We start from the raw sequence: 26,425 nt of genomic DNA on the forward strand, positions 1-26,425 counted from the left end.
AGGATAGAGAAATAAGAGGAAGATGGAATGGTACAACATCAGAAAAAGAAGAAATTGTATTAGCAAATATTGGAGAGGTGGGGAAGAAGCCAGTCAATCCTGCTGAATTAGTCAGGGTGGAAGTGATTGAGGATTGAGGGAAACCTTTTGGAGTTTAATAAGGCTTCTTGGAATTGTAAGCCAATAAATTGAAGAGATTTTCGGGAGGTGATGGATTTTTTTTTTAATTCAACTTTAAAATTCCTTGAAAAGGCAATTGTTTCTTTAAAAAGAGAGAGAGGGGGGAATTTGAAGTGGTTTGAACATAAAAACCAGGTGCTAAGAAGTCAACCCAGAAAGAAAGTGGCTTACGATGGTGCGCAGTATTTGAAGACAAGCTTCAGGGGGATTTACCAGAGGGTGAAAGTCTTGAAAGCAGATCCATTTTGGCATTGAGCTCTCTCAAGTGTGTGACAGGGCTGTAACAATCTTCTCTACGACAAATGTAAGATAATTTTCCAGAGAGAGCTTTATTATCATATTTAGATACCTCCCCTCCTGGGCACAGAGAGCTTCGTTTGTGGCAGTGGGATTCTAGTTACATGGTAAAAAGACTTTCCTGTAAACACATCATTAAATGGTCTGTACCTTTCCCTTAATAGGAAAAGATCTGATGTTTTGGAAAGACCAACGCAGCTCTCTGACGAGAAGGGCTCACTAGTGGTGAGCTCAGTACTTTGTCAGATACTTTGTTCTTTAGTCAGCCTCCTGAGCTAGAGCGAAGGATGTGGCTAGGGTAGGAGGCGGAGACTGCATGTGTGTGCATGTGTGCGTGTGTGTTTTCTCATTTCCGCTTCCCCTTTCAAGCGGGCAACAGCCGTTTAATGAGGACAGAGAGAAAGGTGCAATATGCAATATGATACTTTCTCACTGTCTTCACTGCAATCCCCATACCTGGGAAACGGTGGGCCCAGCTTTGAAAACTGCGTTGCTTCAAACCCAGCTCTCTACCAGCAGACAGGTGAGTGCAACTTCCACTTCGATTTTAAGACTATACTGATCTAAAATGATGCTGGGAGACAGGAGGAAACAGGTCAAAGAAAAATCAGACCGAGAAGAAAAGAGAAAAATCAGGAGAAAATCGTGCACACCCTTGAATCCAAACTTTAAAAATTCATCATTGTGCCCTGGCCGGTTTGGCTCAGCGGTTAGAGCGTTGGCCTGCGGTCTGGAGAGACCCGGGTTCAGTTCCCGCTAAGGGCACTTACCTCGGTTGCAGTTTGTCCCCGGCCCTGGTTGGTCGTGCGGTGGCAGCCACTCGATGTGTCCCTTTCACATCGATGTTTCTCTCTCTTTCTCTCACCCTTCCCCTCTATCTGAACAAAATATCGTAAGATGTCCTCAGGTGAGGATAAAAAAAAAAAAAATTCATCATTGTGCCTCTTGGTACAAGAGATTCCTTTTACATTCATTTTTCCTCCCATTACCAGAGAGGTACTCTTTCTAGGGTCATGAGACGTGGATTCCTTTGATGCTCTGAATTAATATTTAGGAATTTTTTACCTTTCTCACCTGAGAAGTTTATATCTATGTCGGGTTGTACTCACTTTTGCTGTAAATTCAAGTAATTCTAACTCTGAAAGATTCTCCAGGAGCAAAGTTTCTCAGCTTCATTGCAGGTCCCATTCTAGTGTCCATAACTCTGACTATTGAGACTACCTGGCCTGAATCAATTTTGTTTTTTTGTGGGTATGAACTTTCTTCAGAAGTCATGGAACAAAGCTGTTGAGGAATAAACTACAGCAAGACAGATTGGGGTTACATATGAAGTTACACAATTGGACAAGAACAGGCCAAATTAACTGGGAAGCTCATGATTTTCAGCTGTACATGTCAAGAGGGATAGATGAATATGTTGACTAGTTAATGACCTACAAAATCCTGGGGGAAGCGGAATGGATTCTATGCTTCTCCAACATCCTTGTCTTAGTGGTAGCCAAGCTGAACATGTCACCACCTACATGTATTTTGGGGAGGGTAGAGGAGTGGAAAGATCCACTGCACTGGGGTTTTCCCGCACCCCTGCCATGCTACTGAGCTCACCAGTGGGTAAAGGAGAAAAGGTAGGTCCCCCGTGCAGAACAAGTACAAGATAAAAGAGCCCTCCAGGTGTGGTTTGATAAGACCATGAGGGTTTGGAACAGATACCCAGGGAAGTAACAGTGACTCCATCTACCACAAACGGCCTTGCATAGAGAGGCCCAGGGACTTTCTACATGGCAGTGCCAAGGATAGGAGGTCGGAGGTTGGAAGCTTTCAGCTTGCGTATTAAAGTTTTAGACCTCACAGTTATCAGGCTTAAGTGATTAAAGATAAAGATCTGGTGTGATGTATCTCTTCTCATCACCCCTCCCCCTGAGATCTGTCAGTCTGTTCCATGCCTCCATGCCTCAAGACTTATTTTGTTGGTCAATTTATTTTATTCATGAGATTCCACAAATAAGTGAGATCCTGTGATATTTGTCTTTCTCTAATTGGCTTATTTTTACTTAGTATGATAATCTCCAGGTCCAGAGGGGGGTAAAATGAGAGAGGGGAGTGGGGACATCTGTAATAGAAGGTCAGGTGTGATGGTGTGATTTTCCTGTAATGTGAAGCATTATTAGGAAGAGGGTAAGCCAGGTTTATTATCTGTTTCTACATATTATCAGAGATAACAAGCTGAAGATATAACAAAGGGGACAGAAAGAGATCTAACAAGTGATTTCTTATTCACAGGCACCCCAGGGAGCTTAGAAATTCTCTACAACCATTCTAAGAACATTTTCTCATAACTCCTTCAGCCCTCTGAAAGTTAGATGGGATCCAGTGATGAAGCATTATGTAGTGGCCATAGAGACCCAACATAGTCATTTTCAGTTCAAGGTTTATGATTCTTATTCTAATAGAGAATGGAGAGAAAGTCTGGTCCCAGTTCAGATCATGATTCACAAGGTCCACTCTGGACTCCAGTAAAGAAAAGAGATCAGACATTTATTTCCATTTGATAACTGACAACTGTTCTGTTTTCCACCTGAAAGACAAGACCAAAGTGGGTATCCTGATACCCACTGTACTCTGTGCCCTGCCCATCCCAGGCCTAGGCAGAAAGGCTTAAACATAGCTTTTGAGGAGAAGAGTAAGTTCAGATATTGTGAAAGAAAAAAAAGGAAAGATAAAAATTAGTACATGAGGGAAAGAGCTTCATTACCAAGGAAATAGGACTGAAGAATTCAAGGTATGAATTCACAGAACGCAATGATCAAGAAATCTGCTCATTCTCCCTCATCTCTAGACTAAGCTGTCTGTAAACCAGTCCAGTTGAACTAATGTTTCTTTTTTTAAAAAATATTTGTGTGGTTTTTATTACATTTATTGGAGTAACATTGGCTAATAATATTATATAAGTTTCAAGTGTATATTTCTGTGATGCATGATCTATATATTCATTGTGTGCCCACCACCCAAAGTCAAATCATCTTCTGTCACCGTATATTTGACCCCCTTTACCCTTTACTATTCCCACTCCCCTGCTTTCTGGTAACCACCAAATTGTTGTCAGTGTCTATGAGTTTTTGTTTGTTCATTTCTCACTTTCAGTTTTCTGTCTAACTTGTTTCCCTTAGCATGATATTCTTAAGGTTCATTCATGTTATTGCAAATGGCAGTATTTCATCTTTTCTTATGGCTCAATACTTAGTATTCCATTGTATATATGTACCACATCTTCTTTATCCCATCATCTATTGAAGGGCATATCTTGGCCACCATGAATAATGCTGCAATGGACACAGGGGTGCATATATCTTTGCAAATAAATATTTTCATTTTGGGGGTAGATATCCAGAAGAGGGTTGCTGGGTCGTATGGTAACTCTATTCTTAATTCTTTGAGGAACCTCCATACTGTTTTCCATAATGGCTGTTTATATTCCCATCAGCAGTGAATAAGGTTTTTTTTTGTCTCCACAACCTCTCCAACACTTGATATCTTATTCTTGATGTCTTTAGAGCCTATCTAGATAAATAAAATTTAGACTTGCCCAACACTGAGCGCACAAGATTACTTTTTTTCAAATGTGCAACTTTAATATTTCCTGTAGCAGCTTGCAAGCCTTTTATAAAACTCATCAACCTCACTGAAGTAAGAAAGAAGGGGAAGGAGAGAAAAAGAGGTCTTAGGTGTCTTATTTTAGTATTTATTCAGCTAAACTTATTTTGAGGGAGAAAGGATGAAAGGAGGAGAAGAGTTATATTGATGAACTGACACTTTTCTTGGTATTATTCATCAGATAACATCTCCCCTTTTCCCTGAAATAGATTGAACTGCTCTCTTAGACCATAGAAGTCTCAGAATGCTCAAATGCTATTTTCAGTAATTTTTGTTCTGATAATCTTACAAACTGCAGTGGCATGAAAGAGGATTTGAAATTAGGAAGATATTTCCTATCTATGAAGGCATGTGAGAGGATGTTGAATTAGGTTGTGTAGAGGAGGTAGTCAATCTAGCTTGAGGTAAAGTGTGTCCCATCCAGAAACAAAGAAATGTTGACTTTCCCGGGATGTCCCACAGCCCTTTCCAATAGAGCTGATGTTTGTCTTGGTTGTGAAAGCGGATAAGATGCAGAAGGTCTTATGGGCACCATCATGGAAACTCCATTTCCTTTTTTTCTCCTCCCACGCTTGTTTTCATTCTCGGTCCCAGTTCACAGACACTGTTTGAGATGGAGGAACAAATCAGACAGAAGAGAAGAGAGATCTGTCTGATACGTGTCCCTGGGAGGAGGCTCAGAGAGTTAAACTGAGGCAGGAACTTGCAAACCAAGAATGGCGGGAGGAAGTCTATCTGATATAGAGGAAGAAAACATACACCTGGGACTCAGAACTTATAAGTGTGAGTTCCATTTATAACCATTAATAGTCTATCTCTCTCTTAATCTATCCCTATCTATCTCTTTTTCTTTCCCTTTCAGTTTCCTCAACTTCAAAATGAGGGGCCAACATTAGATGATCTCTCAGATTCCTTTGGATACTGAGAATGAAAGACTCAGTCATTGCATACTTTTTATCTGTGCTTGACAGCAGCATACCTCCCTCACCATCTGGACTTTACACACTCTATACCCCCTGCTGCCTACTCTTTCCTTATTTCCTTGTGCCTGAAAATGTTCCAACTTTAGTAAATGGTTTAGGCTGAGGGAAGGTTAATAATAATAAGAATAATAACTGCTATCATTTATTAAGCACCTCCTTTATACATCAGGGACTTAATATGCTGGGTGGGCAAAAGTAGATTTACAGTTGTGAGTACACAAAACAGTTTTTTTATTTATTTATTTATTTTTTAATCCTCATCCGAGGACACTTTTCCATTTTTTGTACAGAGTGGGAGGGAGAGAGGGAAACATCGATGTGAAAGGGACACATCGAGTGGCTGCCACCCGCACGACCAACCAGGGCCGGGGACAAACTGCAACCGAGGTACATGCCCCCAGCGGGAACCGAACCCGGGCCTCTCCGGACCGCAGGCGGACGCTCTAACCGCTGAGCCAAACCGGCCAGGGCCAAAACAGTTTATTTTTGTATTATTAATTAATTTTTGTATTATTTTCCATAAGAACAAATGTAAACCTACTTTTGCCCTACTATGTATATTATCCGATTTTAACCCCCAATAGCCCAACAAGTTTGAAACATTATCTGTCTTACATATGACAAAACTTAGGTTTAGAGGGGATAAGTGATTTTATGAAGGACACATGCAGTTAGTAGACAGAATTGTGATTCCAAGCAAAACTTATTCTGATTCCATGGCCCATGCTTTCTACAGTTTTCCTTCTCAAGAGCTGACCATTGTTCCTGAGCCTTTTTTTTTTTTTAAGTCCTCACTCAAGAATATGTTTAATGATATTTTTTAAAAAAAATTTTTTTAGAGAGAGAGAGAAAGATCTATGTGAGATAGAAACATCAATTGGTTGCCTTCCATAAGTTCCCCAACTGGGGATCATACCCACAACCTAAGTATGTGCTCTGACTGGGAATTGAACCCGCAATCTTTCGGTGTATGGAATGATGCTCCAACCAACTCAACAACCTAGCCAAGGCTTTTCCTGAGCCTTTTGAAACATTCCCACAGAGAGATAACTGTAAGCAAAGCTGATACATAATTAGCAGGTACAAATTGGTAGGCTCATACTAATTGTTAAATATTAAAATATGTCCACACCAAATTATGATAAATACCCACTGTTCCAAGCCCTCAAAGTGCCCATGACCAACCCTGATTTCCCAGCCCTTCCCACAAGATTCCCAAGACTGGCACCAAAAACTCAGTGCACATGTAGGACTCGGCCACAGGATTGTTTCTGCTGTCAACTCTGATTGATCTATACTATTATGAAATGTTCTGAATGCTGCAACAATCTACAAGTAATGTGGATTTCCAGACAAACTTTCTACTCTCAATTAGAACCTAGTTGGGCCCTTGCTGCTAATCTACTCCATAAGGCCGAGGAAGGCAACATTGCTACATAATCATCTAGCTGGAGTCAAGAAAGAACACTATGCTAATAAACAAAGCAACATTTTCCTCACCAAGACTGTCACAAAGCCAAATATAAATTACTTTTGGTTTATGCTTCCTATTCTATACTAGGCTGTAGAATGGAGAGTTTACATAATGTGAAATGAAGATTTTACTAAAATAGTTTCTCCTTTATCCCAAATTACATTTACCACTCACATCTAAATGGTGATCTAATTCTATTTTTTTAATTCTATTAGTAGAAAGACTGTTCCTCAAGTCAAACCAATCTGAGCTTAAATCTCAACACTATAAGATCCTAAATATATTACCTTGGACAAGTTACATTCGATTTGATCTTCAGATAACAATAATTGTCTCAAAGGTGATTGTCAAGATTAAGTGAGGTAGTTTGTGGGAAGGTTTTATGAATAAATATAAGGTACTGAATACATCTTATGATGTATTATGAGTTATTTTGAATACCCATTATTTTGTCTTGCCCAGGTTAATATGTAGAAGAGCTCAGACCCTTAGAAAACAAAGACTGGAAGTATGTGATGTTTTCAGTGTACTAATAATAACATACCCATAAAGGTTTTCTCTGCTACTAAAATTACCACTTCTGGTGATGACTTTTGTTCAAACTTCATTTCAAAGTTCTTAAACCACTCCCTGGTAATAAACCACTAGAGGTGATTCCTCTTGTCTAACTTCAACCCTATCGGCTACAATTTCAGCTTTTGCCAATAACATCCTCAGAACAGAGAGTTCTCTCTTAACTCTACATGCTTGTGGTCATATTCAGAACACTTGACAGATGGTGGATACATATTTGGGGAGTGAGCCTTTCTAGAAATGTAGGGAAGAGGAAAGGACAAAGGACTGGTAATGATAGTGGAGGGCAAAAATAAGACTTTGGAGTGATTCAAGCAAGTAGATATAGAACCAGTGTAGAGGTTTTTTGTTGTTTTCTGGAGGGATGGTTATTGGGGATGTCAAAGAAAAGATATCAGCAGGGCCTGGCCAGTGTGGCTGAGTGGTTGAGCATCGACCCATGCATCAAGAGGTTCAATTCCCGGTCAGGGCACATGCCCAGGTTATGGGCCCGATCCCCAGTGGGAGTATGTAGGAAACAGCCAGTCAATGTTGTCTCTCATTGATGTTCTCTTTTTTTTTTTTCAATTTTATTTTTGTTACAGATGTTTCTCCTTTTTTACCCCATTGATACTCTCCTCCCCATCCCCCCCACCCCATCCCCAGTTTTGTTGACCATGTCCATTGGTTATACATACAGAAATATAAGTTCTGTGGTTTATCTCTTCCCTCCCCCACCACCCACTCTTCTGAGGGTTGTCAGTCTGTACCCTACTTCCATGTTTTTGGGTCTACCCATGTTTCGTCTACACTATTCCTCAGACTGTTATGTTCATTATATTCCATAAATAAGTGAGATCATGTGGTATTTGTCTTTGTCTGCTTGGCTTGTTTCACTTAGGATAATACATTCCAGGTCCCTCCATGTCGTCTCAAAGGATAAGAGATCTTTCTTTCTTACAGCTGCATAGTACTCCATTGTGTATATGTACCACTGCTTTTTTATCTACTCATCTACTGATAGACACTTGGGCTGTTCCCAGATCTTAGCTATTGTAAATAGTGCTGCTATGAACATAGGGGTCCATATATTCTTTCTGATTGGTGTTTCAGGCTTTTTAGGGTATATTCCTAGAAGTGAAATCACTGGGTAAAATGACAATTCAATTTTTAATTTTTTTAGATACCACCGTATTGTTTTCCATAGTGGCCGCACCAGTCTGCGTTCCCACCAGCAGTATACTCTAGTCCCCTTTTCTCCATACCCTCGCCAACACTTGTTGTTTGATGATTTATTGATGGCAGCTGTTCTGACAGGTGTGAGGTGATACCTCATTGTTGTTTTAATTTGCATCTCTCTGATGATTAGTGATGTTGAGCATTTCTTCATATGTCTCTTGGCCATTTGTATGTCCTGTTTGGAGAAGTGTCTATTCATCTTCTCCGCCCATTTTTTAATTGGGTTCTTTGTCTTTCTTTTGTTGAGTTGTATGAATACTCTATAAATTTTGGAAATTCACCCCTTATCCAATGTATCATTGGCAATGATGTTCTCCTATACAGTGGGTTGCCTTTCCATTTTGATGGTTGTTTCTTTTGCTACGCAGAAGCTTTTTAGTTTGATATAGTCCCATGTGTTCATTTTTTCCTTTGTTTCCGTTACCTTAGGTGATGTATCAGTGAAAATTCTGCTGCGTATGATGTCTGAAATTTTGTTGCCTACATTTTCTTCTAGAATTTTACTGGATTCACAGGTCACATTTAAGTCTTTTATCCATTTTGAGTTTATTTTTGTGTATGGTGTAAGTTGATGGTCTAGTTTCATTTTTTTTTTTTTTTTTTTTTGCATGTAGCTGTCCAATTTTCCCAACACCATTTATTAAAGAAGCTGACTTTACTCCACTGTGTGCTCCTGCCACCTTTGTCAAATATTAATTGAGCATAATGTCTTGGGTCCATTTCTAAGTTCTCCGTTTCGTTCCACTTATATGCCTGTTCCTGTGCCAGAACGAGGCTGTTTTGATTACAGTCGCTTTGTAGTATATCCTGATATCTGGCATTGTAATCCCATCTACTTTGTCCTTCTTTTTCAAGATTGCTGTGGCTATTCAGGGTCTTTTTTGGTTCCATATGAACTTTTAAAGTATTTGTTCTAGTTCTGTAAAATATGTCGTTGCTATTTTGATAGGGATTGCATTGAATCTATAGATTGCTTTGGGTAACATGGACATGTTAATGATGTTAATTCTTCCAATTCATGAATAAGTTTTGTGTTTCCACTTATTTATATCTTCCTCTATTTCTTTTTTCAATATCTTGTAGTTTTCTGCAAATAGGTCCTTTACTTCTTTGGTTAAGTTTATTCCTAGGTATCTTAATTTTTTTGCCGCAATGGTAAATGGGATTGTTTTTCAGTTTCTCTTTTTGTGAGTTCATCATTGGTGTATAAGAATGCCGTCGATTTCTTGATGTTAATTTTGTATCCTGCTACTTTGCCAAATTCATTTATTAAGTGTAGTAGATTGTTGATGGAGTATTTAGAGTTTTCTCTGTGTGATATCATGTCATCTGCAAATAATGACAGTTTCACTTCCTCCTTTCCAATTTGGATCCCTTTTATTTTTTCTTCATGTCTGATTGCTGTGGCTAAGACTTCCAGTACTATATTAAATAAGAGTGGTGAAAGTGGACATCCCTGTCTTGTTCATGATCTTAAGGGAAATGCTTTTAGTTTCTGCCCATTGAGCATGATGTTGGCTGTAGGTCTTTCATATATGGCCTTTGTTATGTCAAGATATGATCCCTCTATTCTCACATTGCTGAGTGTTTTTATCAGAAATGGATGGTGGATTTTGTCGAATGCTTTTTTGGCATCTATTGATATGATCATGTGGTTTTTGTTCTTCATTTTGTTTATGTGGTGTATCACATTTATTGATTTGCAGATATTGTACCAGCCTTGCATCCCTGGGATAAATCCCACTTGGTCATGGTGAATAATTTTTTTGATATATTGCTGGATCCAATTTGCTGGTATTTTGTTCATTATTATGGTGTCTATGTTCATCAGGGTTATTGGCCTGTAGTTTTCTTTCTCTGTAATGTCTTTTTCTGGTTTTGGAATTAGAATTATGCTGTCCTCATACAATGAGTTTGGAAGTCTTCCTTCTTCTTGAATTTTTTGAAATAGTTTGAGGAGAATCGGTGTTAGTTCTTTTTTGAATGTTTGGTAAAACTCCCCCGTAAAGCCATTCAGGCCTGGGTTTTGTTTGCTGGGAGGGTCTTGATTACCTCTTCAATTTCCTTAGTTGTTATTGGTCTGTTCAAGTTTTCTATCTCTTCCTGGTCCAGTTTTGGGAGACTGTGTGTTTCTAGAAATTTGTCCATTTCACTTAGATTGTCGAATTTGTTGCCATATAATTGTTCATAGTAGCTGTTAATGATCTTTTGTATTTCTGTGGTGTCAGTTGTTACTTCTCCTCTTTCATTTCTGATTTTGTGTATTTGGGTTCTCTCTCCTTGTTTCTTGGTGGGTCTAGCTAAGGGTCCATCAATCTTGTTTACCTTTTCAAAAAACCAGCTCTTTGTTTCATTGATCCTTTGAATTGCTTTTTTGGTCTCCTTGTCATTTATTTCTGCTCTGATCTTTACTATTTCCTTCCTTCTACTTGCTCTGGGGTTTTCCTTTTGTTTGCTTTCTAATTCTTTAAGTTGTGAGGTTAGACAGTCAATTAGAAATTTTTCGTGTTTCTTGAGGTAGGCCTGTAGTGATATGAACTTCCCTCTCAGAACTGCTTTTGCTGCATCTCGTGGATTTTGTGTTGTTGTTTGTTTATTTTCATTGGTTTCCAGGAAGTTTTTAATTTCTTCCTTGATCTCTATGGTAACCCATTCATTGTTTAATAACATGCTCTTTAGCCTCCATGTGTTCAAATGTCTTTGCATGTTTTTGTTGCAATTGATTTCTAGTTTCATGCCATTGTGATCTGAGAAGATGCTTGATATGATTTCAATCTTCTTGAACTTGTAGAGATTTAGTTTTTGTCCTAACATGTGGTCTGTCTTTGAGAATGTCCCATGTGCACTTGAGAAGACTGTGAGTTCTGTAGTTTGAGGTGTAATTCTCTGTAGATATCTACTAAATCCATTTGGTCTAGTGTTTCATTTAGAGTTTCTGTTTCCTTGCTAACTTTTTTCCTAGAGGATCTATCTAGTGGTGTCAGTGGGGTGTTGAAGTCCCCTGCTGTGATTCTGTTGTTGTCGATTCCTCCTTTGAAGTCCTCCAGAAGATTTTTAATATATTTTGGTGCTCATATATTGGGTGCATATATGTTTACCAAGGTTATATCTTCTTGTTGGATAGATCCTTTCAATATTATGTAGTGGCCTTCGTTGTCTCCAGTAATGGTCTTCATTTTGAAATCTATTTTATCAGATATGAGCATTGCTACCCCAGCTTTTCTTTCTCTTTCCGTTTGCTTGGAAGATTTTTTTTCCATCCCTTCACTTTCCACCTATGTTAGTCTTTTGTTGTGAGGTGGGTCTCTTGTAAACAACATATAGATGAGTCATGCTTTTTTATCCAATCAGATACTCTGTGTCTTTTTATCGGAGCATTTAGTTCATTTACATTTGAGGTGACTATTGATATGTACTTATTTATTGCCATTTTTGTTTAGTTTGGTTATATTTTTCTTCCTATTTCTTCCACTAATTACAGCAGTTTGTTTTTTTTAACATTTCTTGCAGTGCTGGTTTGGTGCTAATGTATTCCCTTACCCCCCTTTTTTTTTTTTTTTTTTTGTCTGGGAAGCTCTTTATTTGACCTTCTGTTTTGAATGATAGCCTTGCTGGGTAGAGTAGTCTTGGATTCAGATCCTTGTTTTTCATGACCTTGATTACTTCATGCCACTTCCTTCTGGCCTGTAATGTTTCTTTTGAGAAGTCAGCTGATAGCCTTATGGGGTTTCCTTTGTAGGTACCCTGTTACTTATCTCTTGTTGCTTTTAGGATTCTCTCTTTGTCTTTAATTTTTGGCATTTTGATTACCATGTGTCTTGGTGTGGGCCTGTTTGGGTTCTTCTTACTTAGGGCTCTTTGTGCTTCTTGAATGAATGCCTTTTTCCTTCACCAAATTAGGGAAGTTTTCTGTCACCATTTCTTCAAATATATTCTCTAACCCTTGCTCATTTTCTTCCTCTTTGGGGACTCCTATGATGTGAATATTATTACGTTTCCAGTTGTCCCACAGTTCTCTTAAGCTGTCTTCCTGTTTTTTTTTCATTGTTTTTTTCCTTTTGGTTTTCTAATTGGTTGATTTTTTCTACCCTATCTTCTGTTTCACTGATATGCTTCCTCTACTCTGCTGTTTAGACCTTCCAATGTGTTCTTTATTTCTGATGTGTCATTCTTGATTTCTTCTTGGTGGTTTTTAATTTTCCATTCATTGATTTTCAACATCTCTATGTTCTTACTAATGCTGTTGAGATTTCTCAAGATCATGGCTCTGAATTCTAGCTCTTTTAACTTGCCTAACAGCTCCACATTTATCTCATCTTTGGTAGAGGTCTCTTGTTCTTTCATTTGGCTTTTGTTTCTGTGTTTCACCATTTTGGTTATCACAGTGGGCTTTGGAGCCTGCCAAATTTTCCCTGTGGGTGTTGGTGTTCTGCTGTTTGTGGCTCCCTCTCCTGGGTTTGGATGAGCGAGGGAGGACCCACGGTAAACATCACTGTCAAGTCTTACTTTCTTGGTTAGAGTTGCTAGCCCAGGAATGGTACAATTATCCTCTAGGTTTTTGCCTGGAGGCTGTTAGTAGTGGTTATTTGAAGAGTTTTGGGTTGTCAGTTGAATGAAAAACTCCCTCAGGTGCTCAGCATAAGGAGATTTCCTGAGGGTGTGGCAGATGATGATTGTTAATGAGCCTCAATTTTCATTTCTATGACCCTCCTGGGTGGGGTTGAATCTCTGAGGGAGGGGCCACTGCTTCTCCCCAGAGCCCTGGGAAGGAGCAAGATGGCCACCATCCTGCGTGGCTGCAACTCAGCAAAAGCTCTGAGCCCCTTTCAAATTTCGAGTGTCCCCACACAGTTCCAGTCCAGTCTGCCCCCCCTCTTACAGAGCCCAAGGTGAGTGGCTGTGGCTGTTTTAGCATCTGTCCTGGCTCTGCACTGTGGGGCCACTTGGGAGTTTAACCCAAGGGCACTGCTCACAGCTAAGGCCGCTGCTGTCTGTGGGCTCCCAGTCCCCCTCTTGCGCCTCTGCAATCCTACCAGGATCGAGTCAGTGTCCCAGGTTATATGATCCTTGCAAGCTGCTTTTCTTTTGCTATTTCTTGTCGATTTGTCTGTGTTTTAGTTGTAATTCCAGTTTGGTCCTGGGAGATGGTCTGTGTAGTTTCCATTCACTCCACCACCATTTTGGAATCCCTCATCGATGTTTTCATCTCTCTCTCTCTCTCCCCCTTTCTCTCTCTCTAAAATCAATAAAGAAAAAAAATTTTTTAAGATATCAGTAGGCTTCAGATTTCCAACACCATAGGAGATTGATTAAATATAACATTATAACATAAACCAGCATTGAGAAAGATGATACGCAAATTCCAGAAAGAAATTTTGACCAAGAAATAAAAACTTAGAATGCATAATTCTAGAAAACTTTTTTAAGATAGGAAAATTTGATAGTTTAAGCTTATAAATTCAGTCACATTAGTGTGACTCTTATATCAACAGCATATTGGCTTGACTATGCCCCAAGCCTTTTTCCTCTGAAATACAAGGTACACAAAATATATAAATTAGGAGTTGAGACCATAGAGAAAGTCAGGAGCACCTGTCCTATGACATATAAGAATAATTTTTCAGTACCAGTGTGATTCTTGCTCCTCTACAGGTACAGCATTTACTGAGCTCTTTCTGTTGTAAGGTACTATGCTATGCCCTGAAATAAGATATAGGGAACAGGCCACAAGAATTGGTGGATAATGAAGAGAAAGATTGACTATACTATAATATTTGTGCTAGTTGTTAGAGGTGGGTGATAAGCAGATGACTTGATTAGGCCTTCAAAGGGTAGACAGAATTTATATGGATAGAGAGGAAGGTGGATGAAGCTGTACAAGCTAAAGCAAAAGAACAGAAAAATTCAAGTGCTGGAGGTCGGTGAGCAACACCTGACCGAATCACACACATTTGGGTTCCTTCTTAGCCTCCTTCAACAGGCTCATCGCATTCCTGGGTCAGTGAATATCGGAAATTCAGAAACCTCGTAAGTCAGTGTTAATTTGAAAGGAAATTTGCTAAATGGTAAGTAACTTCAGAGGCTACTGGGTTATTTTTTAATTCTTATGGGGAAAACTATACAAATGCATTTTTACAGATATCATTTCTACAAATATTTCAAACTCAATTAGAATAATTTAATAAACATTGGGATTGGTAGCAAACTTACACAACATCGAGTCCCACCAATTCATTTTTTAGAGGCTAAAACCAACATCCAAATAGAAAATCTAGAGTGACTCAACAATCCCATCCAGAGCCACATTTATTGTGGGGGCAGTGAACCAACTGCAAGGAACATTTCACAGACAAGCCAGTTGGCATTCAAGAATAAGGCTCTTGGCTTAGAGTTCAAGATGGTGAAGTAGGAAGATCCTGAGCTCATCTCTTCTCATTGACACCAAAACTACAACTACATATAGAATAGCTTTCTCTGAGAATGACCTGAAGACTAGCAGAACAGATTTTCCACATTGAGACAGGTAGGAGAGATAGAGACTAAGTCTACCCAACACTCCTCATGTATTGACTGACAATTGGGGGGGAGATATCACATCTGCAGAGGTTGTCCCTCAGACTGAGGTGTCTGAGCCCTAGCCTGGGTGACCTGCACCAGAAGGAGGAGCCTCCGTAACATCTGGTTTTGTAAACCAGCAGGGCTTATGTCTGGGAGAGCCAAAGGGCTGTAGGAAGCCCAGGTTGTACTCTTTTTAGTCCTTGCACAGAGACAGCTGTTTGAAAAACATCTAGGTCTTAGATGAAGGTGATACATAAACTAATTTTAGGGTGTGTGCTGGGGGAACAGGGGTCTGTTGGAACTTTCTTCTGAGTCAGAAGTGCTGGGGGCAGCTTTTATTTCCCTTTCTTTATTCTCCTTCCACCAAGCTAGTCTGAGGCTGGCAGGCACCATTTCTGACCCTCTCCATGAACCTTGCTAACACTATTTGCCCCACTTTGGTATTTTCCTGAGGACTTATCTGGGCTATCTCTCCTCCAAAGTGCCTCCTGCCCTGCCACACCCACTAAGCAGTGTCTGTCATCACCAGCACACAGCAGTGTGTCTGCAACAGTGTGGCTGGGCCTCACAGCCAGCCACAACAAAAGCTTGCCCTGCACACCAGTATGTCCACCACAGTTGTGGCCAGACTTCACAACCAGCAGGCCAGGCACTAGCTTCACCTGTCAGTGTGTCCATAGAAGTTGTGGCCCAACCTCAACAGGAGGCCACACTAGTCCATTCAGGGAACCTCTGAAGCACCTGGCTCTGGTGACAAGGGGGATTCCACCACTGGGCCCCTCAGGACACTTTCTAAATAAGGCCACATTTTCAAGACCAGGAGACATAACTGACCTACCTAATACAGAGAAACAAATGTTCAAAATGAGAAGAGAAAAAAATATGTTCCAAGCAAAAGAAAACAATTAACAAAACACCAGAAAAACAACTAAATGAAACTGAGGTAAGCTGTCTACTAGATAAAGAGTTCAAAGAAATAGTCATAAAGATGCTTGTCAAACTCTGCAGACAAGTGGATAAACTCAGTAAGAACTTCAACAAATATATAAAAATTATTTTTAAAAGTACCTATCAGAACTGAAGGATGTAATAACTGAAATGAAAGATATACTGCAGGGAATCAACAGCAGGTCAGATGACACAGAAGAATGGCTCAGCAATCAGGAAAACAGGATAGTTGGAAGTTACCTGGTTGGAAAAGAAAAATGAATTTAAAAGAATGAGGATAGCATAATGGAATTTTGGGACAACATCAAGCATACTAATCTTAGAATCATAGGGGTCCCAGAAGGAGAAGAGAGATAAAGGGATGGAAAACCTATTTGAAAAATAAGGGTTGAAAACTTCCCTAACCTGGAGAAGAAAATAGACATTCAAGTCCAGAAGGCACAGAGAGTTCCAAAGGAATAAACCCAAAGAGACCCAAACCAAGACACATTGTAATTAAATTGTTAAAAGATAAAAATAAAGAGAGAATCTTGAAAGCAGCAAGAGAAAAACAACTAGTTATATGCAAGGGAAAGCCCATAAGACTATATGCTGACTTTTCAATAAAAGCTTTGTAGGCCAGAAGGGAGCAGCATAATATATTCAACATGATGAAAAGAAACAACCTACAACCAAGAATACTGGTGAGGTTATCTCTCAGAATGGGAGGAAAGATCAAGATTTTCCCAGACAAAGAAAAACTAAAAAAGTTTATCATCAAACCAGCATTACAAGAAATGTTAAAGGGAATTCTTTAAGTGGAAAAGAAAAGGCCAAAACTAGAAATAAGAAAATATATGAAAGAAAAAATAATCTCATTGGTAAAGGCAAATATATAGTAAAGCTAGTAGACCAAGCACTTACAAATCTAGTATGAAAATAATTAAAATTGCAATAAGTATATACCTATCAATAATAACTTTAAATGTAAGTGGACTGAGTGGTCCATTCAAAACACATAGGGTGACTGAATAGATTAAAAAAAAAAAAAAAAAAAAAAAAAAGACCCTTACATATGCTGCCTTTATGAGACTCACATCAGGTCAAAAGACACACACAGACTGAAAATAAAAGGATAGAAAAAGGCGTTTGATGAAAATGGAAATGAAAGGGGGAAAAAAAGCTGAGATAGCAATATTTGTATCAGATGAAATAGAGTTTAAAACAAAGGCTATAAAAAGAGACAAAGAAGGACCCAGCAATTATACTTCTGGGCACTTATCTGAAGAAATACAAAACACAATTTGAAAAAATATATGTACTCCTGTTCACTGCAGCATTATTTACAATAGCCATAATATGCAAGCAACATAGGTGTTTATCAGTAGATAAGTAAAGAGTAATCGTATGTATGTGTATGTGTGTACACACACACACACAGAGGAATATTACTCAGCCATGAAAAAGAATAAAATCTTGCCATTGCATAACATGGATAGACTTAGAGAGTATTATGCTATGTGAAATAAGTCAGAGAAAGACAAATACTGTATCATTTCACTTATACTTAGAATCTAAAAAACTAAAAAAATGAACAAAGAAAACATAGATACAGAATAACTGATAGTTGCCAGAGGGGTGAGAGGATGGGCAAAAAGGTAAAGTGAATTAAAAGGTAAAAATGTATAGTTATAAATAAGTAATGAGGATGTAAAGTAGAGCAGGGAGAACACAATAACTGTATGGTGACAGGTGAATAGTGTGGTGATCACATTGTAAGGTATATAAATGCCAAATCACTATGTAATACATCTGAAACCAATATAATATTGCATGTCAACCATACTTTAAAAAGAAATTTACCTTCCAGAATGAAAAGGGAAATCTAATTGACTTTCCAGAAGTCAATTAGTTAGATATAAACATTGGAAGGATACCCAAGTTTCCTGATTCCTAGTTAGTGCTCTTTTCACTGCACCAAACTCTATTGTACATATAGGTATATGTTTTCGTATGACTTGTTTGGAAAAAATATCCCCATGCCCTTCTCTTTACTACAAGGGGCCCAAGGCCTTCAAAGGTGCCAATTTGATAGCTGTGTGCACCCCCAGCCTTCAATTCTTTCTAACATTCTCACTACTGATATGCTTGTCTGATAATCATTTGCTACTTCCTCCAGATTTCCACAAAGAATAGCCACTTTATTATCTCCCAGCAACACAGCTTCCTCCTGTTACCACTATCTAGACAAATTTATTTCTCCCTGGCTCATAATATCACTGTACTCATAGTGTTCCCATATAACACCACATGAACAGGTCTCTATAACCCAAGGGTGGCAGAGATTGAGGTAATTCAATTCCCTGGTCCTGTGTCCAGTTTGCCACAATTGAAAAGGTTAGCTTAGATATACCTTGCATCTGTTATTTCAGACTTGAGATCATTATTGCTTTTACAAGAGAGGAAATTGCTCAGTTCTCACCCAAATTGCTTAGATAATGGCCATAATTCTCAATAGTCCTTAACTTGTCCAGCCTTCTTGTTGTCATACTATTGTATTTATTTGTAAGCCTTTCCTTTATTTTAAATATGTTTTTATTGATTTTTTTAGAGAGAGAAGGGAGAGAGATATAGAAACATTGATGTGAAACAATCAGCTGCCTCCTGCACGACCCCTATAGGGGATCAAGCCTGTAACCTGGGCATGTGCCCCAACTGGGAATTGAACTGGGACCTTTCAGTCCATGGGACAAGGCTAAATCCACTGAGCCACACTAGCTGGGCTGTAAGCCTTTCTTTGGAACTCTTAAGCATTGAAGGTTCTTTCTCCATAGGATTTTTTTTTTTTTTTTAGTTGTTTACATTAAGTAACATTTTTCTAGAGAATAACAAATAGAAATAGTTAAGAAAATACAACTTCTGTTTGCAAATCTATGAACTCCAAGAGTAGAAACAAGCATAGAATAACCCTCAAATTCATCTCTTTTTTCCATCTTCTAGCCCAAAACATTTTTATACGCTTAGTAAACATGTAAGTGTAAGCTTATTGTCACAGTTTTTAAGCTGTTCTCCCTCCATATGTTTATGATGACTCTGTAAGACACTGGGCTTCCTTTGGGGAAGGAAAAATTATTTATTCATTTAGAGAATAAGAATTTATTAAGAAACTGCTATGAGTTAGGTTCTATTTTAGACATTAGGGACACAACAGTGAATGACCCAGACAAAAATCTCTGTCCTCATGGAACTTATATCCTAATTAGACAAGTAAACAATAAATTAGCTTAACAAATAAAATATGAAGTATTTTAGTGATAACAATGAAGAAGAAAACCAAGCAGGAAAGAAACTCAGTGAAAACTGACTATTGTAGGCTCTAGAAGCCAGGCCTGACTTCTCGGAGCAAGGTGGTTAAGACCTGAGCTTTGCAGGTTAAGTATGCCAAAGACTGAGGGACAAGAGTAGGGGAGGGAGTAAAGAACATGAGAAAAACCTAGGATTAATTTTAAAAAAAAATAGAATAAAAAGATAAGCATTTTCAGGGGGCAGAGGGAAAATTAGCCTAGATGAGTATGATGTAGTTTCAAACATGTGGGAAGAATATAGAGCAGATTCATATCACAGAGGATGTTGAAACTTGAGTAGAGGCCTCCATCTACCATCTCTATTAGTGATCCTGGCACTGTGCTAAGCTCCAGTGTCCTGACTGAGAAACTGAGACCAGAAAGAGAGATTGAATTTCCCAATGTTATACCATTAGCAAGTGGCAGAACAAAATGTGGGCATCAAGTATTCCTCCCTCCCTCCTTCCTTCTCTCTCTCTCTCTCTCTTTCTCTCTTTCTTCTCTCTCCCTCTTTTTCCTCTTTCTGCCCTCCTATTTTCCTGCCTTCCTTTTAAAGTCCCCTAATCCCCAAAAACATTCTTCCCGTGAGCTGAAACGTTCTCACGATTTAGGTGAAGTCCCACTTATGGGACCTTAGAAAAGCTGTTCAGACTTTGAGGTCTGAGGCTTCCTCATACACCTTCATGAAGATCAAATAAAGTGAATTTTATAAATGGCAAATTTATAGATATTTTAATGTCAGTGGGAGATTTTGAGACAAAAATCCTTAAGGATTAAAGAAAAATGTTTTCTGATACACCATTTCAGCTGTCATGAGAAGCAGCGATTCTTTAAGTAGGAAGAGCTCTTTCAGTGCCCCTTAAATCACATGGTGCTTGAAGTTTCCAGACTTACTGATCTGAAAGATTTGCCCTGGGGTTTGGGTTGTTCAGAGCATTTCTTTTGTTTTGTTTTGTTTTGTTTTGTTTTGTTTTGTTTTCGAAGATGAAGGCAGGGCTAGGTCTCCCTCCTCCTCCCAAATGGGCAGCAGGGTAGGGCTCCTTCGCGCAGATCTGGAAAGATGGGGGGTCGGGAGACGCCCTCAGGATGGTAGTTTCTGGATAGAGGATGAGGAAGTATCACTGTGCTTCACCTCTCAGGGCAGCATCACCGTGGCAGGAGACTCTGAAGTCTGAACCAGGGCCATGGAGGGCTCTGTGCTGAGCCCCACGTCCTGGGAGAAGCGACGGGCCTGGCTCCGTCAGAGCCGGCACTGGCAGACCCAGGTCCTGGAAGAGGAGGCTGCAGCTGCCCTGCAGGATGTCCCAGATCCTGAGCCTTCCAGCCTGGATGACGTTTTCCAGGAAGGTGAGAAGCAGTTAGACGGCAAACAGACTTCCACATTGTCTCTGGTAGGGAATATGTGGCAACAGGCATAGACCTGCATAGTGTGGGCAGGAGGAGGCTCATTTTGACTGGTTTAAATAAGTTTAAGGGGAGAAGGGTAAAGTAATACAAAATATAAATTATGTGAAACAGAGACGGGCATGAGATTAGCAAACAGGAAGAGGCACATTTTCGGTCATCCTGAGAAGCAGTACGTAGGACCTGAGGCCAGGATTCTCTGTGAATGCTTTGGGGTGTTTCTACTTTGTCTGTGTAACAAGGTCACACAACCCGAATGTCTGGACTCTGGCCACAGCTCTGTCACTAACAAGCTGTGTGACCTTTGGCGAGTCATTCACCTAAGACATATTTGTCTCATTTAAATAGTATTAGGACCTTTTCTGAATGCTTCTCAGAGCTTCTTTGGGTTTCAAATGAGACTATAGCTACAAATGGAGAAAAAAATCTTATATAAATAAACCCATTCCAGTTTATTTAGTAGGAAACAAATATCACAAGTGCAATATTGTGCTGTTTTTGTTTTTTTCCCTTATTTAAGAGGAAGGAACCACCCTTATTTTCTAAACTTGGGGGAAAGAGAGTAGTGGGCTTGACATCCTGGGCATTTTTCAGGTTCCTGAAGTACAGGGGAGCAGAGAGAGAATAAATATCCACTATTTTTATACATGAGTATAATCCTCTCCTATATTAAAGAAAAGTTTTAGCCCTGGCCAGTTTGGCTCAGCGGTAGAGCGTCGGCCTGCGGTCCAGAGAGACCCGGGTTCGGTTCCCGCTAAGGGCACGTACCTCGGTTGCAGTTTGGCCCCGGCCCTGGTTGGGTTGTGTGGGTGGCGGCCACTCGATGTGTCCCTTTCACGTCGATGTTTCTCTCTCTCTCTCTCTGTCCCTCCCACTCTATCTGAACAAAAAATAGAAAATGTCCTCGGGTGAGGATTTAAAAAAAAAAAAAAAAAGAAAAGTTTTAGAGAGGGGAAAAGGATTCGTGACATGGCTTATATAAAGATAAGCTTGAGAATGGGGTGAAGTGCAGGGAGGGGTCTGATTTCCTTCTGTTCTCACAGTGATCTGGTGTCTGACTTTCCTAGGGAATCCAATCACTAAGATTGAAGACTGGCTGCAGGACTGTGGGTAAGTGCTGGAGATGCAATGGATTGAACACAACTGATGGTTGGTTATTGCTAGCAGGCACTAACTTGTGGAGACTCAGAAACAGGAAAATGGGTTTGAATTGGGCCTAAAGTTTAAAAGTGAGATTGACAAGGGGGGAGGGGAGTAAAAGTTTGGGGTGAGTGTGGTCACTGGGACTGTGAATCAAGTGCAGTTCTAGGATGAGACTAATTTAGGGTGGAGGTCTGGAAATACAGGCTGGATTTGGTCTAAAGCCAAGAACGATGGAAATCTGCAGCTTTGGGGAATGGCTGGGCTGAGTTCCAGGTCCCTACTCTACTGCTTTCCCTTCAGACCAGACTCTAACACTGTGTAACAAACGAGGTTAGAAACCTAATTGTTCTTATAATCAGAGTAATTCATCACTATGTTGTTTATTTCTACTGCAGAACACAGGACATGGGGCTAAGGGTTTACACCAGTCATTCAAGGTAGTGAAGAAGGCAAAATGTAGTATCTGTTTCCTCAGAAACACTTTGAAAAATGAGACCCCACACCCCATAAGCCTGTACCATTTTAGGTTCAGTCTATGCAGAGACAGAGGGAAAGCTTCTGTGACCTATTTAAGCTTGATCATTTGTGTGATAATAGAGTCTCAGAATTCATAACTTCTGCCTGCTCCTTATTTCTCCTCTAGGAATGGCTCAAGCTTTATATAGCCTTTAATCTAAACTCATCTATTAACATATACATAAACCCACCCTTGCTTATTTGGTAGGAAATAAATAGCAATGCATAATCCAACTTTGTTTATTTCAACTATGACCCAGAGAATAATGCCAGGAAGGATTTATTTTTGTTGTTGTTGTTGTTGTTTACAAAACATATCATCCTTATAGTCCTAATCTGGTTCACAATTCAATGACTTCAAAGTTAATGAAAGGTAATCAAAATATAGGGAAGTAAAGTGAATGCAGTGGGAACATTTGCAAGTTTTGGTATGTCCTAGGATTCAAAATGCTTCACCAGATTTGTAAAAGAGAACCAGTTGTCTCAGTTAATGTCTTTAGCTCATTAACTACTCTTGAGTTTTGTCAATTCACATCAGCAATTATTAACTGTGCATTTGCTGTCTGATTGTCTAAATGGTCTAAAAGTGTGCCAAATAGTTTCAAATATGCTCCTTGGCTTCAAACATACTGTATTCTATTTGAAAAGAATAAAGTCACAGAAATATAAGATTACAAACTTCAGAAATCACCTTTCGTCACCTGTATGCTGCAAAGATAAACCCTGATACCAAATCTATATTGAAAATGTAGCTGGTAAGTGAAAAGACTCCAAGATTGGAGCCTAATTATTTTGCTAACTATCTGTGTAAACAGCTATAAACAAACAACTGAAATTCTTTCTATCTCAGATTCCTCACCTATAAAGTGGAGAACTAGAATAATAGTTTCAAAAGTTTTCAAAGATTTAAATGATATGATGTATGTACAAGTGCTGTATGCTTTGTAGTAATACATGAGGGGTAAGGTTTATAAAGTAGGGGCTTTATGCTACTTTTAAATTTCACAAACTAAGTCTATCATCTATCTATCTATCTATCTATCTATCTATCTATCTATCTATATCTATCTCTTTATCAAAAAGTATGTCTGGAAGTGATATGCACCAACTCCTAGATAGTGGTTACTTCTAGGAAGGAAGAAAATAGAAAGGAATGGGAATAAAATGAGATTTTAGTTATATCTTTAATATTTTATTTTATTTTATTTTTTTATTAACAGAGATCTGAAGCAAATATGACAAAATATTTGCATGTGTGAAAATAGGGCGGCAAGTGCAAGAGTATCTTTCATATTTTCTTTACTTTTCTGTGGTTGACAAAATTTAAACTTCAAAAAGGCCACAAGGAAATCTATTAGTATGTTTACATTTGTCATTGGAAAAGGAATTATTAGTGTCAAAAAATATTTTAAAGTTTCTCAATTGTCTAATCCTCCTGGATAAGTATGTAGTACTTTTTAATTATATGGGGAAATCAGAAAAATTAAAGGATGATTATTGATGATAGTGAGAGAATAGTTTATTTTAATAATAGACGAGAAAGAAATGTATTCTAAATATGACCTTCTGAGTTACCACCATCCTTGATTCTAAGGCTACCAAGACCTCAGAGGAAAAGACGGACAAGAAACCCACATTCACTGATTATATGTCCATTCTGTTGGCAAGTGCCCTGGGAGGCACTTTTCAAATTTGATTTCAAGACCATATAATTTTCATTTTCTTCTCAATGCCAAATGCCTTCTGGTAGCAAGAGGGCTTTGTTTTATGACAAGCTTTCCAAGAAAGTCCACCAACTTCCTTGCTAATCTAGTGTCATTGTATCTTGGGGTAATCGAATCTAGTAGCAAACCCTCCTGCTGCAGGTTTAGATGGTGTACATGTTTACAAACTATGCCTCTCCTTTTCCTTTCTCCTCTTAAGCTTTCAGAGGATTTCCTAGGGAATGAATGTGATACTAGTGAATCATCAGAGGTAGGGTCAGGAGTCCAAAAATCATCTGTGTGGACTTCAGTTTAAAATATCTGCACACAGAATCTATGGAAATTGCTAGAAGCAGCTAAAAGTAGCCGCATGCTTCTCCTCATAATCCAATCCACCTCCTTACTCCTTCTTTATGAGCTGGATATACAAACGAACAGTACCTTGGCTTTTGTACTTCAAACTTGAAATATGCTAAGCGACCTTTCAATGAAAAGGTGGAGAGAGAGGTACAATTATATATCTAGTCCCCAATCATTGATATGTCTTAAGCAATAATTCATGAAAGGTCTGGAACTTAGGTAATGGACGTGAAGATTCAAATCAACATGCTCATTGAGAAGGTATCAATAAATCCAGGCCCCCATCCATGCTTCTCTGGTAGACCCCACATACATATAGAAAAGCCTGCTGTCCCAAGGGTCATTCTGGGCTGGTCTGCATATAGAGAATATGGGCATGCCTTCCAGGGCACAATGAGAGAAGAGAAATATCGGGGGAACACCCAACAAACATTTGTATGTAATGAATAATAGCAAATTTTCCTTTGGACAGACTAGGAACTTTATCAGTAATATTTTTTAGTGTAAATTTTATTGAAGTGTAGCATACATATTAGTAGCATTTCTCTTTTTAATATAAATTGTAATACAACTCAATGACAATACATTTTAGTTATGCTAGACAAGTAAGTTCTAGATATCCACTGTACAGCATAGTGCCTATAGTTAACAATATGGTATTGGACACTTCAAAATTTGTTAACAGGGTAGATCGCATGTTAAGTGTTTTTACTTAAAAAACACACACACACAGGGGAAGAAGAAAACTGGGAGTTGTTGGATATGTCTGTTATCTTAATTGGTGATAGTACCACAGGTGTTTGCATATGTCCAAACTCATCACATTGTATACATTAAATATGTGCAGTTCTTTATATATCAATTATACCTCAGTACAGCTGTTAAAATGATAATAATATAAATTATATTAAAGTATAAAGTGTTTACTGAAAAATAAACGAGTATTAAATAGATAGTTCAAGGAATTTTCTCAAAGGGAATATACCTATAAACCCTGCAGCGGATCCTTACCAGCCCTCCAGAAGCTCCTCTCCATCCCTTTCCATGCATTATCCTGCTTCAAGGGAACCAGTAAGCTGACTTATAGCATCATAGATAAATTTTTCAGTTTTTTAACTTTATATAAATAGAAACATACAACATGTACTGTTTTATGTGTGCTTCTTATGTGCAGCATTATGTTTGCGATGTTTACCCATGTTTTGTAAGCAACAATAGGTCATACATTTTATTGTTGTGTAGCAATAAATTGTATATTTATCCTATAATTTATCCATTTTACAATAATTAGAGACTTTGGTCTTCCAATTTTGAGTTACTATGAAAATCATTTCTTTTGGTGATCATATGCAGGCACTTCCTTTGAATACACACCCAGAAGTATGATAGTAGTGTATTTTTATTGTAGTTATAATAGTTTCTTTAGTAGCTGCATTACTGTATAGCTACAAAACAAGCATTCAATCAATAGTAAATTTCAGTATTCTAGTAGTAGACTATATTAGTTATCATAGTGTTTTAGTAATAATAGTAAATATTAATTTATACTAACATTTGTAGTATTATATTAAAATATATTTATGTAATAATGTTATATGTAAAATAAAATAATGTTTTATATATAATATTATATATTAGAAAGTAAAGTATACATTTATAGTTCAAGTTGTAGTATTAGAGTTACTGATTATTAATTGGCTTAGGTATATCATTTCACATTTTATATCATACCTTGGTTTTTTATAAGGACATATAAAAAGAGGAATTGGAAAACAGAGTTAATGTTTTTTCACTATTGAAAGCAAAGTATCAGTAAAATATATCTATATAGATAGATATACATATATCTATCTATATAGATATATGAATTGATTTATTTTATAAAATTTAAACACTAATCTACACATATTCAATTAGTAAGCCTATTGCCATCATTAAACATTTTATGAAGTGATGCTCTAATAGCCTGAGATTTATTTGAATCACTGGAGGTAAAGGAGAAGGCTCATTAAAGACAACACCAGTGAAATGGATGCACCCCAGTCCATTTCCCGGAACTCACTTTAACAAGCCTTCTCTGCTCCAGCCTCCATA

At 38.4% G+C, this 26,425-nt stretch overlaps 1 protein-coding gene across 6 annotated transcripts in view; it reads left to right on the plus strand.

Annotated features, from left to right (window-relative positions):
• The first annotated feature begins 822 nt into the window (after nucleotides 1-822).
• TESPA1 (thymocyte expressed, positive selection associated 1) overlaps nucleotides 823-26,425 on the plus strand; it is an 80,521-nt gene continuing 54,918 nt past the window's right edge. For 3 of the 6 annotated variants that reach the window (XM_036251355.1, XM_036251356.1, XM_036251354.1), the window contains exons 1-3: nucleotides 823-1,000; nucleotides 20,345-20,552; nucleotides 21,677-21,719. In XM_036251355.1, coding sequence (XP_036107248.1) covers nucleotides 20,390-20,552; nucleotides 21,677-21,719 — 206 coding nt within the window. In that variant the 5' untranslated portion in view covers nucleotides 823-1,000; nucleotides 20,345-20,389. Of the gene's footprint in view, nucleotides 1,001-14,343; nucleotides 14,442-20,344; nucleotides 20,553-21,676; nucleotides 21,720-26,425 lie in introns of those variants that run through there. The other 3 variants (XM_036251357.1, XM_036251358.1, XM_036251359.1) reach the window with 3 other exon arrangements.

This window comes from Molossus molossus, unplaced genomic scaffold (assembly GCF_014108415.1).
Source record: "Molossus molossus isolate mMolMol1 unplaced genomic scaffold, mMolMol1.p scaffold_m16_p_10, whole genome shotgun sequence".
NCBI lineage: Eukaryota > Metazoa > Chordata > Mammalia > Chiroptera > Molossidae > Molossus > Molossus molossus.